This window comes from Podarcis pityusensis (genome assembly GCF_964106645.2).
Source record: "Podarcis pityusensis genome assembly, chromosome: 1".
Taxonomy (NCBI): Eukaryota; Metazoa; Chordata; class Lepidosauria; order Squamata; family Lacertidae; genus Podarcis; species Podarcis pityusensis.
This window is the reverse complement of record NC_138028.1, coordinates 28111067-28129073: the sequence shown is the minus strand read 5'-3', so window position 1 is coordinate 28129073 and position 18007 is coordinate 28111067. Positions and strand designations below refer to the sequence as shown.

General features: G+C 42.6%; 1 protein-coding gene across 26 annotated transcripts in view; it reads left to right on the top strand.

The window, feature by feature from the left end:
• The window catches only part of NRXN3 (neurexin 3), a 1227884-nt gene that overhangs the window by 1171609 nt on the left and 38268 nt on the right, over positions 1-18007 (top strand). For 19 of the 26 annotated variants that reach the window (XM_080973871.1, XM_080973877.1, XM_080973889.1 and 16 more), the window contains one exon: positions 7629-7722. In XM_080973871.1, coding sequence (XP_080829997.1) covers positions 7629-7722 — 94 coding nt within the window. The remainder of the gene's footprint in view (positions 1-7628; positions 7723-18007) is intronic. The other 7 variants (XM_080973879.1, XM_080973878.1, XM_080973875.1 and 4 more) reach the window with 1 other exon arrangement.

Sequence of the window (18007 nt, the reverse complement as noted above, 5' to 3'; positions counted from 1 at the left end):
GAAGAAATATGGTTAACATGGAGAAGGTACTTCCCCGACCTGGGGTGTTCAATATGAAAGATTTTCGAAGAAGCCGGCGGAAAGGGACTGAGAGAGATTCGAGAGCCTCGGACGTAAGGTCACCAGGCTAAAAAGATGGACTAATTGGACTTTGGTTTGGGATTGAAACCGGGAAGAGAAGGGTGGGGTTTAGAAGTCCAAAGGGGGCCTGATTTTTATTTTGCAGTGTAAAACTATATGCTCTTTATTATTATAAGAATGGGGAATCTGTGGATGGGAATTAGGGACAATCTTAGGGAAGGTATTTTATAATTTGTTTTTATATCTCTTTTTTTTTATCTCTTTTTATGTATGATTAAGGTATATATTCTAAAAATTGTTAAATAATCTAAATTAATGGATAATAATGAATTAAGGTTTAAAATTATTATAAAGAATCACATTAATAATTTATGGTTAAGTAAATTAATAAATTATGATTAGGACATTAAGGATAAAAACTTGCTTGAATAAACAATCGGAGTTGGAATACAATAAGGGGAGGCGTGGGGAAGTCATGAAAAGAAGTTATTGAAAATGAGACTTAAAAGGTGGAATTTTTTATGTTGTGTTTTGTGTTATTTTTGTGTGTGTTTTTGTTTTGTTTTTTGTAACCTTTTGAAACTTTAATAAAGATTATTTAAAAAAAAAAAAAAATAGATGGGCCACTGACCTCTTATTAGGCTCTTATTGGGTTCTTATGAAAGCCCAGAATTACTGTTTCTGGTACCTAGTTCCATTGACAAATTGCTCTTTTGGTTAAGAAGTTCAGCCAAAATCTACCCTCCTATAACTTAAGTCTGGGTGTTGACTCAGGTATTTGAAGGGCATTTCACATCCCCTTTTCTCTAGGCTAGACAATTCTTTCAAATTTTCGTCATAGACTTGTTTGCCATACCACTGTGATCTTCACTACAGTGGTACCTCGGGTTAAGTACTTAATTCGTTCCAGAGGTCCGTACTTAACCTGAAACTGTTCTTAACCTGAAGCACCACTTTAGCTAATGGGGTCTCCTGCTGCTGCTGCGTCGCCGGAGCACAATTTCTGTTCTCAACCTGAAGCAAAGTTCTTAACCTGAAGCACTGTTTCTGGGTTAGCAGAGTCTGTAACCTGAAGCACCTGTAACCTGAAGTGTCTGTAACCCGAGGTACCACTGTACCCTCCTTGGAGTTTGTCTTTATCCTTTGCTAAGTTTGGTGACCAGAACTAAATGCACTACTTCAGATGAAGCCTGACTAGTGCAGAATAAACTATTACACAGCATAGCTTGGAAACTCTTTCCATTAATGTAGCCAAAAATCACATTAGCCTGCTAACATATCAGTGGCATCACTTATTTGTTGCCATTTTTCAATGGGTTTTTTTTAAAAAAGTGACATAAAGGGGGAGCCAGCCTTTGTATAACAAAGCATTTCATCACATTCTGAATAGACTTGCTGTCAGATGGATGAGGAGCATAAGCTCATTGATGTTACTTGCTTTTAAAATGATGCATGGGCTGCAGCACAGAAAGAAAGGCAGGAAGAAGCTGCAATGAAGTCAAAACTAAAATCAGCAATGTAGTTTGGTAGTGGAGGGGAGCAGAATTTCCACCAAGTGCCGTGTTCTAAAGGGGAGTTTTGGAGTTTCTTGTTCAGGTAAAACTTACGGGGGAAGGAAAAGGAAAACAAAGTCGATATGAGGGATGTGTAGGATTAGGAGAGAGCCAGGACACCATGTTGGAACAGGTAATTTCCTACTTGCAACCTCCAACCTCTCTGCACATTGCCACCTACTGGCCCTTGTACTTCTACAACTAACAGCACAATACAGAATTCCTAAGGTTGGGGGTGTGGCGGTGTGCGTTTGCTTTCTCATCCCCACATTTTCATCAAACATTGCCTAGAGAGATACATTTAAGATGTCCTGTCTCAATTACCTACTTCAGTTTCAGAGAAATGAACATTAAGATCCGTATCCAGATACGCATGGTGTTTATAGGATATGCATGATGGAATGGAATGCTCAGGTGGCATGGCACAACCAAGGAAATATTTGGACCCAGTTTCTAAGTAACGTTAAATGTAACATGTGAATGCTTAGTAGGACTAGACTTAGTAGAACTGCAACCAACTATGTCCCAATATTCTGGAAGGGGAAAGGGAGACAGCCCTCCTCCTCCCGCCTGCCTGATTTTGGCAATCCTTCCTTCACCCACCTACCTACCTGATTGTAGCGCTCCCTGCTCGCCCCACCTCTGCACTCCTTCGCTTACCCCATCCGCCTGTTCTCCACACCTTCTACCTTCAGCTTCCACCTCTGCCTCCTCCGCCTCAGCAGACATATTTCTGGAAAACAGCTTCTGGAATTGCTGTGATGGGAGGAGGAGGAAGAGTAGCGACGCGAAGGGGCAAGGTAGGTTCTGCGCCCGCCTTTGGGTCCCACACTCTGGTGTGGCCGGAGTGAAGGAGCCAAAATGGGGCGGCTTCTGCCAATCTGGGATGACCCACTCAAACCGGGACACTTGGAGGTGTGGAACCTATGCTATTTTCATTCCAAAGCATGGTAAAAATCCAAATTCAAAGGCAAGTCAGGGCAGGAATGAGGGGTTTAGAGAACCTTTTCTAAGAGAATGTAAGCCCCATTTTTTTAAAGAATGTGAGGCAGCCATCAGGAACATATTGTGGCACAGTTTCTCTGACTGAGGGAGGGCAATATTTATAGGCCTTTCTCTTTTCCATTCACACTAAAAATGAGAACTCCATCATTCACTGGATGTGTTATTTATAATTTCATAAAGCTGTTCTGTGGCAGGGTTTATTTTATCTTGTGCTTAATGCCCATCAAATCATGGCACAGCGAGTGAGTGGGGTAGTCAAAAAGGGACTGTTCTCTGTGGAAGATTTCAGAGACAGCCATTTTATGTGGAACAGAGGGTCAAAGGATATGGATATGGAGCATAAATTCCAACTTTGGGCTGTCAGAAAAGGGAAGAGGGTATGTAATTGTCCTGACCACATCTCGCCATGCTATTCAGAATTTCCTTGCCATGCCCATGATGTATAGTAATGAACACAGATGCAGGACCCTCACCAAAAGCAAGATTGATGAAACCCTTCGAGTGAATAATTAGAAGGTGGTGATTACAGAAACAATAATTCATTAGAGGCAGTTCTGTGAAACTGAGGGAATTTGAAGGTAAATATGTCCATAAATCCTCAAGGTTAGATGCAGACATTTCAGCTTCCTCCTGCTCTAGTTTGATACCAAGTCAATTTCAATAAACACAATGGCAAAGCAGAGGGAGAATAAAAATAATATTATAAATGTGGCAAAAGCTCTTTTAGAGGACAAATGAAAAGTGTTTTGTCTAGGGGCATATTTTATTGGCATTTACTATAATACCTGCCTTTAGTTTTACAACCATTAATACAGGACTGAGTAATTCCAGCGCTGAGATTTAAAGAAAAATTGAATATAAATATTTCAGAATTGGATGCATTGTCATACCATACTCAACCTGCTATGTATGTAGACATATAAGGCCTACCAGTGAAAACAAAAAAGAAATGAAGTTGTTGGTTCTTACGAATAATGATCTTTTAGCTTGCAAGCCTGGATTAGCTACCTCGTGTATTGGTCTGACCCCAGGTCCACTTCTCTATTCACTTGTCTCCCACACCTACATAGTTCCTTCTTCTTCTAGGCACATAGGAAGCTGCCTTATATGGAGTCAGAACATTGGTCCATCTAGCTCATTATTGTCTACACTGTGGCTCTCTAGAGCTTCAGACAGAGGACATTCCCAGCCCAACAGGGATTGCTCTAGGAACCTTAGGCAAGCAAAGCAGATGTTCTACCACTGAGCTATGGCCTTCCCCTAGTTTCTCCTATTTTTCTGTATCCATCTGATCTTAGCCTTTGTCCTTTTATCCCCCTTTCCCTATCCTCTACCATCTCTGGGTGTCTCTCACTGGCTTCCCAGAGCCTCTAGACTCAGCTATAAAAAAAAACCACTAGCATTTTAAATGTGTTATAAATACGCAACACCAGATGGCACTGTAGAGCACAAAACTTTTCTAAGCTGTTTTACATAAGGGTTTTTTTCTTTTGTTAAAAAGATTTAATTTATGACTTATTTATAGTGTTTTTCCCCCTGTGTGTAGATCCACCCTCTGTTTCCCCCTTGATGACAACCTTTCACCATATTTCTCACTTTGCTCCTCCTGACAGCTAAGCAAATTTGGTTCCCTAACAGAGTATTCCATTCCTATACATAAGTTCCTCATTTAGGCATTGGTCAGATTGCCCCTATCAAAACCCTTCATTCATGAACACTGTTTTAAAACCTTGCCCCAACATTCTTCATGTGCCAAGCCATTCTACCACTTAGGCTGTTAAATTCTTTTAGCTATACAGCTGTTCTAGTCTCCCAATTTGATGTCTCTATAATTCCGAGTCCACTTGATTTTCCCGGTGATTAGATAAAATACAATATATGCTTTACCTCGTAGGTTGTAATTTAGCTGGTGAGAACACAGAATGATTATAGGGGACAGAGAGATATAGATAGATAGATGATAGATAGATAGATAGATAGATAGATAGATAGATAGATAGACAGACATAATTCTGTATGCATAATTAAAAACACAGAAGATGGAGATCACTGCAGCTAGCCTTCATCTTTCTTCCTGCATGATCAGTATTTACAGATTCTGAAAACTGTTCTGAAAAGAGCAAGCATGGTATCTCAAGCTGGCCACTTCAAAATTGGTTCTTTCCAGTGTATTGGTTTCTTCCAGTTCAGGAATTCTTATTACAGAGACCACACACCTTTGATGCCTGCAGGAGCGAAAGAGGAAAGAGGAAAGAATTCCATGTGCGAGCTCTGAGTTCATGTTGCTGAGGGCAGGGTAATTTGGTAGCCTTGTGCAAGAGCCATATAGCCTGTGTCCAGAGGCTTCCACAGAATCTCCCTAATGGTCTCCATTAGTAATTCTACTAATTGCAGCAATTACATGAAGGAGTTGCTGCTGGGGAGAGATGCCATTACACTTCTCCTTAACACACTGTGGTACATGCTGCTCGTTAATTAGAGCAGCCGCAAAAAAAAAAAGGGGGGGGGATTATCATCTGGAAAGTGTAAGGAACATGTGCTGCAATTCACTGGGGCCACAGATGCTCTTGATGTGGCTTCAGCTTTTCTGAGCCAGATCTTTGACCCTACCTGCTGTGCTCTGACCATTCCGTTAACATTGCACAGGAATCCATCCTTGTGAATTTAGCTGGGCTGAGTGTTTGGCTTAACGTGGATGTATCTGGAAGGCAATTTTCTGCCTGGCCTATTTAACATGGTGGCACATCTGCCCTGTTCAGTGTACACTCCATGGCCAGGGCAGCTGTCTACAACTCTATCTGGTATGCCAGCTAAGAACCTTCCTCCCTAGCCACCGTCTCGCCAGAGGGGTACATGCTCTGGTTATCTCCCACTTGGACTGCTGCACTGCACTCTACGTGGGGCCACCCATTAATCCCAAATGCAGCTGCCTGACTGGTGGCGGGGAGCAGCTGCCGGGACCACATAACACTGGTCCTAAAAGATCTGCATTGGCTCCCAGTACGTTTCCTAGCACAATTCAAAACGTTGGTGTTGACCTTTAAAGCCCTACATAACTTTGGGCCTATATACCTGAACTCTCCACCTGCATCGTTTAGCCCGGATACTGAGGTCCAGCGCTGAATGCCTTTTGGTGGTTCTCTCACTGTGAGAAATGAAATTACAGAGAACCAGGCAGAAGGGCTTTGCAGTATTTGCACCCATCCTGTGGAATGTCCTCCTGGCAGATGTCAGAAAGTTAAACAACTATACAATTTATTGTAGACATCTAAAGGCAGCCCTGTTTCAGGAAGCTTTTGATGTTTTATGCTGCATTTTGTTGGAAGCCACCCAGAGAGGCTGGGGCAACCAAGTCAGGTGGGTGGGATATAAGAAATTTATTATTATTATTATTATTATTATTATTATTATTATTATTATTAACAGAAGCTTAACAGCACATGGCCAAACTATAGAAACATGGGAATCTGCCTTATGCAAAGTCAGGCTATTGTCCATCTAGTCCATCTAGTTCCGTGATGCCAACACAGGCTGGCAGCAGCTCTCCAGGATTTCAGTCTTATTGGGAGATGCCAAAGATTGAACCGGGGACCTTCTGCATGCAAACCAGATGCTCTACCACTGAGCTATAGCCCTTGCCCAACATGGGAGCAGGGAACCTTTGCCCTCCGCTATGGTTCCTATTCAAATCACGCCTGTCCCCAACCTGCAGTTTGTTCCAATCTGCAGCCCCAAATCTCCAGGTCTGGGGTCTGGGGCAGACTGGCTATTTTAGAAAAAAAGATCATGTACTCACAGGCAAACCACATGATTAACATGCACATAGTTTGGCCCACAGTCAACATTTTTATCAGACCAGAAGGATTAGCTGCGCAAAAGACTCATTCTGGCAGTGCCTTGATAATAGGATTATATCGTATCTATATTACTTGCAACCAAATTTGTATTCTATAGAATATGTGCATTTTACCTAAATGTACCTAGTAACAGAAATTTATGTCCTAATAGTATAGTACATATTGCAGTTCTACAGAACATAAACGTTGTGTATACAGGACCAAACTTTTATTTGTCAACAAAAAACCTGCAACCATCCCTACCATTTCCCCAAGCAGTGTTGCTGATGTCACTGAAATTCTGTAATATGGGGATACTAATACTGACCAAACTTAAAGGGTTATCACAATGGTTTCTGAAATATATTGAATGCTCCAGAAGCACTTCAGAAGCATTAAATATTATAAATTTAAATGGGAGACGTTGTGTGGCACCATAATATTTAAGAAAAACAACAACTGGTAGGATGTGCATGTGTGTGTTAAGGTAAATAATGGCAACAATTAAAAGGCATATGAAGCCAGGCATGTACCATGACAAAATATCTGTAGCAAAGCCAAGTTGAGTTGGCAGTAATTCTCCATAGCTCAATACTTGCTGTTGATGGTGCACCTTCTCTGTTGCTTATGGTTATGCTTAGTAGGGGGGATGTGGGTGGCTCTGTCATCTAAACCACTGAGCCTCTTGGGCTTGCTGATCGGAAGGTTGGCAGTTCGATTCCCTGCGACAGGGTGAGCTCCCGTTGCTCTGTCCCAGCTCCTGCCAACCTAGCAGTTCGAAAGCATGCCAGAGCAAGTAGATAAATAGGTACCACTGCGGTGGGAAGGTAAACGATGTTTTCGTGCACTCTGGTTTCCATCACAGTGTTCCATTGCGCCAGTAGCGGTTTAGTCATGCTGGCGACAGGACCTGGAAAGCTTTCTGTGGACAAACGCCAGCTCCCTTGGCCTGAAAGCAAGATGAGTGCTGCAACACTGTAGTCACCTCTGACTGGACTTAACCGTCCAGGGGTCCTTTACCTTTTTTACCTATGCTTAGTAGTTATGTTCAGTTGTATTCCTGTTTGCAGATTCGTCTACTTGGGAGTGCCATTCTTTTTGTCTGATCACCGGTTCTTTCTTTTTGTCTCCTTGTGCTTGTTTCACTTGTCAGACAACAGATGACCTCATTTCCTCAGACCATTCAGCGGAATGTTCTAATGATGACGAAGACCTCATTGAATGTGAGCAGAGTGTAGGTAAGCCAGGTCAGTCTTATATTCCGCCTGCTTTCTTATTTCATTTTGCAGTTAACAATGCCTACATATATATATGTGTGTGAATGTATACATATATATGTACGCCTATATATGTATATGTGATATATGTATATATGTGTAGAACTGTATATCCGATATAAATGCATAAAGCCAAGCATCCAATCCCATGGAGTTGGCAGGAGCAAGACACAAATATGTCATCATTTGGAGAAGCCATCTTCGAAGGAAAACAAACGTTCTGGAACCAGTACCTGCTCAGTTGGTCACCAACCATTGTGCTACATATTTGTAGTGGGGTTTTTTGAACAGGCCCTGGTGGGGAGAAGGCATTTATTCTGGCATGTTAAAAGTTTGGACTACTGACTAAAAAGAAGAAGAAAACCCAGCATGCAGCTATTGTCATATCTGTCATTGAATTCTTCTTGATGGATGTGAAAATATGCCGTGAAAGTTCCATGTGCCCATGGGATTTTGAATGTGGCTAACATGGCGGTGTATCCACTTTATTTACCCAAACAATTTGAGGACTAAAGCATAGTCATTCCAAAATACTAAGCTGTGCCATGTTACCTGCAGCAGCGATGCTTCAAAATGTATCCACTGAACGGTCAAAACTTAGGGTGGCAATTTGAAACCAACTCGATTTCTCCCTTCGACCCTAGATACATTTTGATGGTTTGATGGCTTTTCTTCTGGTGGGATAGATATGACAGTATTAATATCCAGCAGGCAACTGCAGTCTATTTTATTTTTAACGAATTCTTCCAAGTATTTATTTTTATTTTATTTCAAAGCTTGCCATGAGTTAAGCATTTCTATAATAGAGAACAGAATTTCATTGAATTTCTGTGTACAAAATTGATTTTTATGAGAATCTGTCCTAAAAGTGAAACACGTAGACAAGCTTATTACTTTTGTTTTATTTTTGTTTCGTTTCCTTTTAAAAAGGGGGTGATTTTATTATTTTGAAGAGGCTAATTTTTTTATTAAAAAAATTCTAAAATCCAAGCATCAGATGGTTATGTTCATAGTACCCTGAAGTGTTTCAGATTAATACAATAATAATAATAAAAGCCACCCAAGGCTAGTGCTTTCACATTTCTCTTCCACCCCTCATATTCTGCTTGCATTTGAGGGGTAGGACTTGCTCTGGCAGTAATGAGAACCACTGTCGCTTTGCATGTACCTGGGAAGTTCCATGATAAACTTAGAGGAACATAACATTATGAAGAATAAGTTGATACACAGTTCAGTCTAAGAAAATGGCAGAGTTGCTTTCTTCCATCAAATGTCATTGAAGCTCTTTAAGCCAAAGGTTTTGGCCTGCTTAACTACTGATATCAACATAAACATTCTTGCAGCAGCCACTGCTGATTGATAATATATTATCAAACTATATCCATTTGATTGCTGCATTCGCACTTGTCACCAAACCAAACATGAACGAGTGAACATGTTGGCTGCTGAGGAGGAAATTGCACTTCCTCAGGCTGTCTAGCTCAGCACGGTATGGTTTGGCTTAGACCAGGATAGTGGTTAAAGTCTTTCCGCCTCAGTGGTGATCTGTAGCCAAGATTTGTTCATGGTTACAAAGGAGATGCATTAACTGCTTCAAAGACTTTATGCTTGAAGTGATCTATGAATTTGTTTTTTATCATCATCAACAACGACAACCACACTCCTGGGTTTGGATGGCATGCTAAGCCCAGCCTAGGCTTAGCTACCACCCAGTACTGAGCTAAAAGGCCCAGAAGGGGGCAAAACATTTGTGAACTCCTTTCTGGGAACCAGCACATTCATGGAGTCCCACTAAGCCATACTTTGGGTTAACAAGATGCAAATCAAGCCATTGTCATGGGGCAAGTACAAAAGAACATCTATTGACTATTTCCTTCTCCCACCCCATGACTCTTCCCCCCAACTTTTTCTAATCCTCCCATTGTAGTCATATTCAGTCCACAAACATGTTGCAGAGTCAGCAGATGGGAAGGAGACAAAGATGGCTGTTCAAAACCACCCAACCCAGACTTTGTGCTCTGTTTACAAGTGCAAAGCAGTTACTACAAGGTTGTAGTGGTAGAGTCACAGATGATGGAGCCAAGGCATGATAAGCTTGCGATAACCACAGCAACACAGAAAGCCCAGCTGGGAATTAAACAGGCCACAACTTTATTGGTTACCGATGCCAGTAGGTTTTGGTAAAGGCATTGGGTGTGTATCCTGAATCAACCAGTCCATTTGCTGGTTGATTATTTTGGCAGTGTTGATCAAGGTTAAGGATCACCATATGAGGCACATCAAATCAGAGTGATCCCCCCATCAGGATCACCATTTAGGGGGTGCCATGACCCATCTGTACTCCATCTGGGGTGACAGGACAGATGCACCCCCACTGGGTCACTTTAAGGGGATACCCTGATCCTTCGGAGTGGAGGAGGGTACCCACCCCAGTCCATTTAGACTAAGGATCCAGCCCAATGCCTTATCTGCCATCAAGTTGTGACAGTCACTACGAGGTAGGCAAAAACCCCAAATGGGCCTAATTATCTGGAAGCAAAATCCTCCCTGGCCCCAAATAGGGCAGCCGAATCCTTCCATAGCAAGGTCCTCTGCTGGGGTTACCCACTCAACCTTGGGCAGCCCCATCACATAAAGATCAGGCCATGACTCTGGCTTTTCTGAATGGTTCCAACTGTAGGCAAGCCCAAGCATTCAGTGCAACAGGAGAAGGAGGAAGTGACACTCTTCCCCCAGTCGCCCCAGAGCTGGGAAGAGGCCCTGATCCGCCACAACCACACCAAGCTGCAACCCTGCTCCTTGCCCCCAAAAGTTGGTGATAAGCAATCTATTTCATTTAGAAAGGGCTAAAAGCACCAGAGTTGGTATTCTAAATAGCAGTTAGGAATCATTGATTCAAATTCCTCTGCTAATCTTTTAGGACCTCATTAAACTCTCCTACCCACTGCCTTTTTGCTGATTGCCAAGAAATTTGCATTTAAAACAGAAGCCTTTCTTCCCCTTTATCAATCTGCTCCTCTTATCCATTGCCTGCAGAGTTGTTGTGAAGGCAATATCACAGCCACTTCCATGGTGATGAATTGCAGTGGCACAGAACCTTGAGATGTGGCATCAGTGAATGAAGCAGGCTGCTACAAAATGAAAAATGCCTCTTCATCCATAAAGATGCCGTTTGGAAACATAGGGGTCGTGCCATAGAACCACAGAACTGAAAGGAACATCACATGAGACCAGGCTTTACCGCCAATGTGTGTTTTGCTTTGCTCAACTACTCCCAAGCTGGTGAAGTGTCTCCTTTCACTCTTTTTCTGTCTTAAATGCTATAAATCTGCTTTGAGACCCATGAGTTCTAAGTGTGAAACAGCTCAAGAGATATGGGGGAGATTGGTTAGTTTCCCCATTGCATATTACACTGAAAACCCCAAAAGGAGAAACATAATTTAGTTGCCTTCCCATGCACACTTACCTCACAGTAAGTTTTATAGTGAACACTGTTGAATTTATGTGCATAGAATTGCAGGTGTTAGGACCGCATCTGATGTTGCTCTTACCGCTGTAGGAGTTTGGGCAGCAAAGCCTCTTTCCCAGGTAGCTCAGGAGCTCCCAGCCACTTCCTATGACCCCCTTCGCTGGTTGTCAGTAAATTTGCATTTAACATAGAAGGCATCCTCTTCCTTTATCATTCAGCTTCTCTTATCCATTATTCCTGGATGACTTAAGGGACAGCAGTTATTTCTTGAGGCGAAAACCAATGGGTTAAAATGCAATGTAGTGTAGAGAAGTCCTGTGGTCCTAGTCCACTTTGCTGTCTTCAAAAAATAAGCAGAAAATTCACCCAATTATGAAATTTCATTGTCTGAGGGAGGAAAAAATCCTTGTGACAGCTGCCCACGAGCTTTTAGAATGATCCTTGAGTTTCCGAATTCATTTTATCTGCATCCAAAAATCATTAAATCATCTCTTTTAATACCAAAATGAGAAATGGCCCTACCTAGCCGTTTTGGCTTAATCCCAACTGTGCTAGACATCTGCTTGATCACAGGTAGCTGGTGGCTGGCAACACTATGCAATCCAGGTGGACTTGTTACCTCTGGGTGGCTCCCAGCTAAGCCCTGTGTTATATTTCTGAGATCAAAGCAGAGCTAAAATGCAATGTGAGAGGCCTTTGTGTTGGGCTGAGTGTTACGTAAATGGAGGGACTTTTTCATTTCCTCTCCCAGTACACAGACAGAAATTGACTGCATAATCCTACGCATGTTTACTCAGAAGTAAGTCTCACAGTGTTCAGTAGAGCTTATGTCTCATGTAAGTGTGCATCAGAGTTGCAGCCTTAAATATAGAAGTACTAATTGACTGTGTTTCAATTCCCCCCAGGATAAGTTTGTACAGACCGTTGGCCTGCTCCAAAACCTATGCACTGTGATCAGTGGCGTAGCGTGGGGGGTGCCAGGGGGGCCGGCCGCACCGGGCGCAACATCTGGGGGGGCGCGCTCGCTGCCTCCGGAGTCGCCGAAGAGCCTCGGGCGCAGGCTGTAGCAGAGCCCCATGTCTCGTGGAACCGACGAGCTGTGCGCGCGCCCGGGCTGAAGGCGTCCGGCAGGCAGCGGCTCTCAGCCCCGCGCGTCAGGGCCGCGGAGGACGTGCCAGGCAGCCCCTCCTCACAACCCCGCCTCCGCTGCTGCTGCAGCTGCTGGGCCATGTTGCATTTTCCTCGCCTCTCTGCCCCCCTCCTCCTCCGGGCAAGCGGCGTGGTTTGGGCGGCAGCGCCAGCAGCAACTTGACTCAGATCGGCAGGTTAGGGGTTGGGGGGGCGCAAATTACTTGCCTTGCCCCGGGTGCTGACAACTCACGCTACGCCGCTGACTGTGATGTGCAAACTTTCCTGCATGCACAGGCTCTCCCATTCATTTCAGGGCATGGAGGAATGCTTTCCATTGGATGTGAAGTGATTTGGGGAGTAAATAGTGCAGCAGAATGGTAGCAGTGAGAGGCAGTAACGCTTCTGAATACCAGTTGCTGGAGACCACAGGAGGAGAGAGTGCTCTTGTGCTCAGAGTGCTGCTTGAGGGCTTCCTACAGGCATCTGGTGGGCCACTGTCAGAACAGGATGCTGGACTAGATGGGCCATTGACCTGATCCAACAGGCTTTTCTGATGTCCTTAAGCACCATGTGCATACAGAGCCTCTTTGGACGCATCTAGGCTTCCTTTTGTGCCACATTTCAAAGCACAGGTCTGAACTTTAAAACACTGTGTCTGAGTGTCAGTCCGTCCCCACCCCCACCCCGCTTTTTACTACTGAATCAGAGCAAATGGCAATCCACAGAAAACCCAAATTGCTATTTGTTCCTATTCAATGTTAAAGAGCAGGTTTTGCTAGGGGAAATGGGTAGGCAAAAAAAGAGAAAGTGCTCAGATGCAGAGTTTTAAAACATGGTGTCGTGCCTAGAAAGTGTGGGGCAAAGGGCAATTGTGGGTGAGTTATTTGGTAATTTTCAGATTAACACGGATAAGCGAAAAAAACGGAATAAAACTGCAGCCTGGTGTCCTTATGGTATTCACCAAAACAAGAAGACAGAAACAAAATCTAGTATAACATTACTCCTTAGCTATGGTTTTAAGCCTTCTTTTTGCCCCCAGTGTTTACGCAGCTCATGTATGCTGACTTTAGTTTTATCATCCTGACAGCAATCCCTGCCTGCATTTTGTTTGTTTGTTGCAGAACAAAAATGTCAGTATATTTTATTCTTCCGAGAAGCTTGATAAGGTGAAGCTGACACACCACTGAATAAAGCCAGCAGGCTTTTCCTAACAAGCGTCTGCATAGAGCAAAGCTCCACAGAAATAAGAAGGTCCAAAGTGTATTGCACTAAAACATGCCAGCAATAGTGCGAGTGCCAGGCGAAACTTGTGTGAAATCAGAGGAATGCTAGGTACATCTGCAAGCCGCGCATACACATTTGCCCTTTTAAGAATTTGCAGGCCGCATAAGCAGCAAGCTTCTTCCGTCTATGGCCAGTTGTCTCTGCTCAAACTCCAACGATGTACATAGGCTGAGCTGAGGGCCAGAACTGCAAAGACAAGGGCTGCCTTGCAACAAAGACTGCTTGATGGGACCAGGGCCAGCCCCAAACCATTTTCTTTCTGCACCAAAGGACAGGATAGTGTCCCCCAACTGCCATTCCATGTACAGAAGTGGATTGGACTGGCAGGTGGATCTAATTTCAGCACAGTCGTACCCTGGAAGTCTAACGAAATCCGTTTTGGAAGTCCGTTCGACTTCCAAAACATTCAGAAACCAAAGTGCTGCTTCTGATTGGCTGCAGGAAGCTCCTGCAGCCAATCAGAAGCCACTGAAGCCCTGTAGGACGTTCAGGTTCCAAAGAACGCTTGCAAACCGGAACACTCACTTCCAGGTTTGCGGCATTCGGGAGCCAAAATGTCTGAGTACCAAGGCATTTGGGATCCAAGGTATGACTCTGTTGGCTAATTATGGGGTGTTGGATAGGCTACAGCTCTATATACATAAAGGTGCAAGCCTTGAGGCTCAGGAGGAACAGCCATGGGGCAGCTGGTTCTTCCCCCTGGTTTTGCCACCTGAAGAAGTCACTTCACTCGGCCTAACGATAGGGCCGTCCCTGGATGGAACTTCCTAGTTACATGCATTTTTTTCTTTATGCCACACCCACAAAAAAGAAAGAGCAAGTTTTACTGATTGTTCATGCAGATGCCTTATAAGGTCCCTCTTATTTTAATTTGTATGGTTTTTTATGGTTTGATTTTAATGTACTGACCCTTCTCCTTTCTAAGCCCCAAAAGCCCCCTCAAGGATTTGATATCTATATGTACACTATGTACGATATATATATATGTGTGTGTGTGTGTACATATATATATATGTGTGTTATACAATAATGAAAAACCAATTTTAGCAATAGCCCTCATCATCCAGTCACATGTTTACACAGAAATTCATGCCCTCATCTAATCCTGTCATCCACTAATGTGGAGAGATGCATGATATTGTTATTAATTAGTGTACAAAGCATGTCAAGGTTTCTTTTAGAGCATTCCCCCCCTTTAATTTATGTTAAGTATTTTTAATAATAATTTCATCCACAAGTTATCCTTGGGGAGGGCTGGGGCAGGGAGAAAAAATATACAGGTATATCTATCAATATAGCCATGGTTAACTCTGTGCTTATATTGGTAGATATACACACTGTATATATTTGAAGAACATTTTCTGTCGTTTCACCTCATCTTGTGCCGCATGAATTTTTGGTGGTTGACCGTTGCTTTTAATTTATTTATTTATTATTATTATTATTATTATTATTATTATTATTATTATTTCGGTCATGGTGGCACCATGCTGCCATTTTTTTCTTTAATTTGAAATTCATTGCTGAAGTTTTATGTTTTATTTCTGGAGAATGTCCTATGAAATAATAATTTGGTCCACTCAAGAAAGATATAGATCTGCAATCAAACAAAGGCAACAAAATCTTTTCTTGCCATCCTAAATGTTCCAAATTTTCCATATTGAAAAAAAAATTCACCCAAGAAAGTTGTGTACAAAAGAATGAAGATTCTTGCTCCACCTTCCCTTATTTTATTCTGCCTTATCCCCCTTCTTTCTCCCCTGCCCCTCTGCTTCTGTGGAGTGTCTTATTCTCTCCTTCTTGGTAGACATATTTTGCTTTTTTTTTTTCCAAAAGAAAGAAATGTAACAACAGGGGGGAAGTCCCTGTAAAAACCCTCCTCCAGACCCCAACCCATTCCTCACATACAAACAGCTGATGGCATAAAAAGAATTTTATTGCAAGTGCAGAATATCTGTTGCATTGAATTTATTTCTTTTGGGGTCCGTGCAAGCACATTTTTGTGGCATGCAGTAGTTATTAGCTGACATAACTAACCATTTATGACCTCCATTGACTAATGCATGGGCTATAGTGACAACCATCTTATTTCATCAGAGTGACGCAATCAGGCTAACCCAGCAATTCTATAGCGTACCTTTTGGGGAGCCGGGAGGATAGCTGTTTAAGTTCTTAAACCATTTAATTTCTTATATAGTTGACTTTCTTATTGGATAATTTCTTCAAATACCATTGGCTACTTTAGCAGCCCCAGTGTTTATATTATTATTTTTTATGTTGATTTGTTAAGTCTTTTTGCTTCCCTCATTCCCTCCCCAGTCTCCTTGGGTAGCAATCTTCTGTCTTGTCTGTGTCCATCTGTCATGTTACTGTGTCTTGGAATCCATGGTTCTAGCGTCGTGTGATTCTGTTCTCTGTTCGTAAGATGTTCTAATTCCTCGTACTCTCTCACTTCCTCTCTCCTCCCACCTCCTTTTCCCCTGTCAATCTTTCCTAGAGGAAATTCCACAAAGGGGCAAAAACATTTAGCAATAGCTCTCGACACTAATTGCATTAGGAATCTCCAAACTATAGAGCAGCCTTTCCCAACCTAGTGCTCTCCAGATATTGTGAGCCACAACTCCCGTCATTCCTGACCATTGGCCATGTTGGCTTGGACTGCTGGGAGTTGTAGTCCAAAAATCTGGGGTCAGGGCATGGGTTGGAGAAAGCTTATATGGAGAAATTTTATGGCAGAGACAAATTTGCAAATGCTTTTTAAAAATAAATTTGGGTGGAATCAAATGCAGCTTGTCTGCTCACATAGCAGCTTTTGATCTAGTGGACTTATATGTTAATATGAGAGGAGGACAGGTGTTTTTTCCTGACTCCTGTTGCAGGCCTCTGTGCTCCCCTCCCCAAAATCTGTTCCATGTGATTGGTAGACTTTCCAGAGCATCTTAGAAGGTGATGCAGGGGGCTGCAGAAGGAAAGAGAAATTGGAGAGAATCGTCTTCCTCTCCCCCAAGTGGCAGCATTGGATTCCGCTATATGAACTGTATTAACTACAAGGCAACTACTGTCCAAGGAAATGAGTAAAATAGCATTGTCCAATGTCATCCTTAGCAAGAGCCCCAGCTCTGTGGCTATATTGTTTCTATTTCAAACAAAACTCAAAACCTTTCCCTTTAGAAGCGTTGCAAGCAATGGACTTGCGTTTTAAGTGCAACCCACAGGATAGCTACAACTTCTTGTTTTAACTTCAACTCAGGGGTATGCAGTTTACTCTTGTAATCAGAAATTCAGGTAGACATGACAGGAGATTGTTATTTATATAAGGTGAATACCATGTGGGTAGATGAAGGGCAGCCAGGAAAATTCAGATAATCAGGATCTTTACACAGTTGGTGCTTAGTTTAGATAAAGGAGACTGTGTCCTTTAGTTTGTCTTTAAGGCAGAAACCAGTGAAAGGCTCCCCAGGTTGTTAGTCTGAAGTCATAGCAACTTTTTGGGGTTGTATTCAAGTAAGTCATACTCAGAGTAGACCCCTTTAAATCAATGGACTTAAGTTAGTCGTAACTAGCTTAAGTCCACTGGTTTTGAAGGGTGTATGACTCAGCTGGGTAAAACCCATGCGTCCAATCATACACATGTCTACTCTAGAGTAAGCTCTAGAGTTCAGTGGGGCTTACCTCTAAGTAGGCATGTCAGTGTTTGTGGGGAGTTTTCCTGCTGCAAAAAAGGAATAACAATCTTCTGCTACTTTAACAAGCTTTAATGCTATGTCTGCTATGCATTTAATTTTGGTTTAAGAGTTTATTTAGTTTGAAATTAGTATCTTTTGCAAATTGTACTGTTGCTCAAAGGGAAGTGCAAAACATTTTTAGAATTGCATTTTGAGGTATTAAAGGGTATTAGATATATTATAAATAAACATGAATACATGTTGGAATACATTTGGAATGCAGTTAGTCCTTCCACTGTATGAAGTAGATCTCATGTCAAGCCATTGAGGCTTACTATTGTCCAATGCTGTCTTCCTCAACAAGGTTAATGGAGAGTTTCTTTGAGAGTAAGGAGCTAATAAAAATTTCTGTGGGTTTTTCCATCATTCTTCAAGTGCCAGTCCTTATTTAGAAGGTATTAGCAGGCTTAAGGATACCTCAATGTTTATGAAAGTACCCCCTTAAATAGGGGGAACCCTAAAAAGAGGAAGGACCCAAAAACATCCCAATAGGGACTGAGCAGGCACAGAATGCTGAGGGAAATTGTGTGTGTGTGTGTGTGTGTGTGTGTTGAACAAAGTTTTGCGAAGGGGCATGTCTGGCTGGCTGGCTGGCATCCTCAAGAGAAACACTCCATATTACAAGGTTTTGTACTAATAAAAGGTC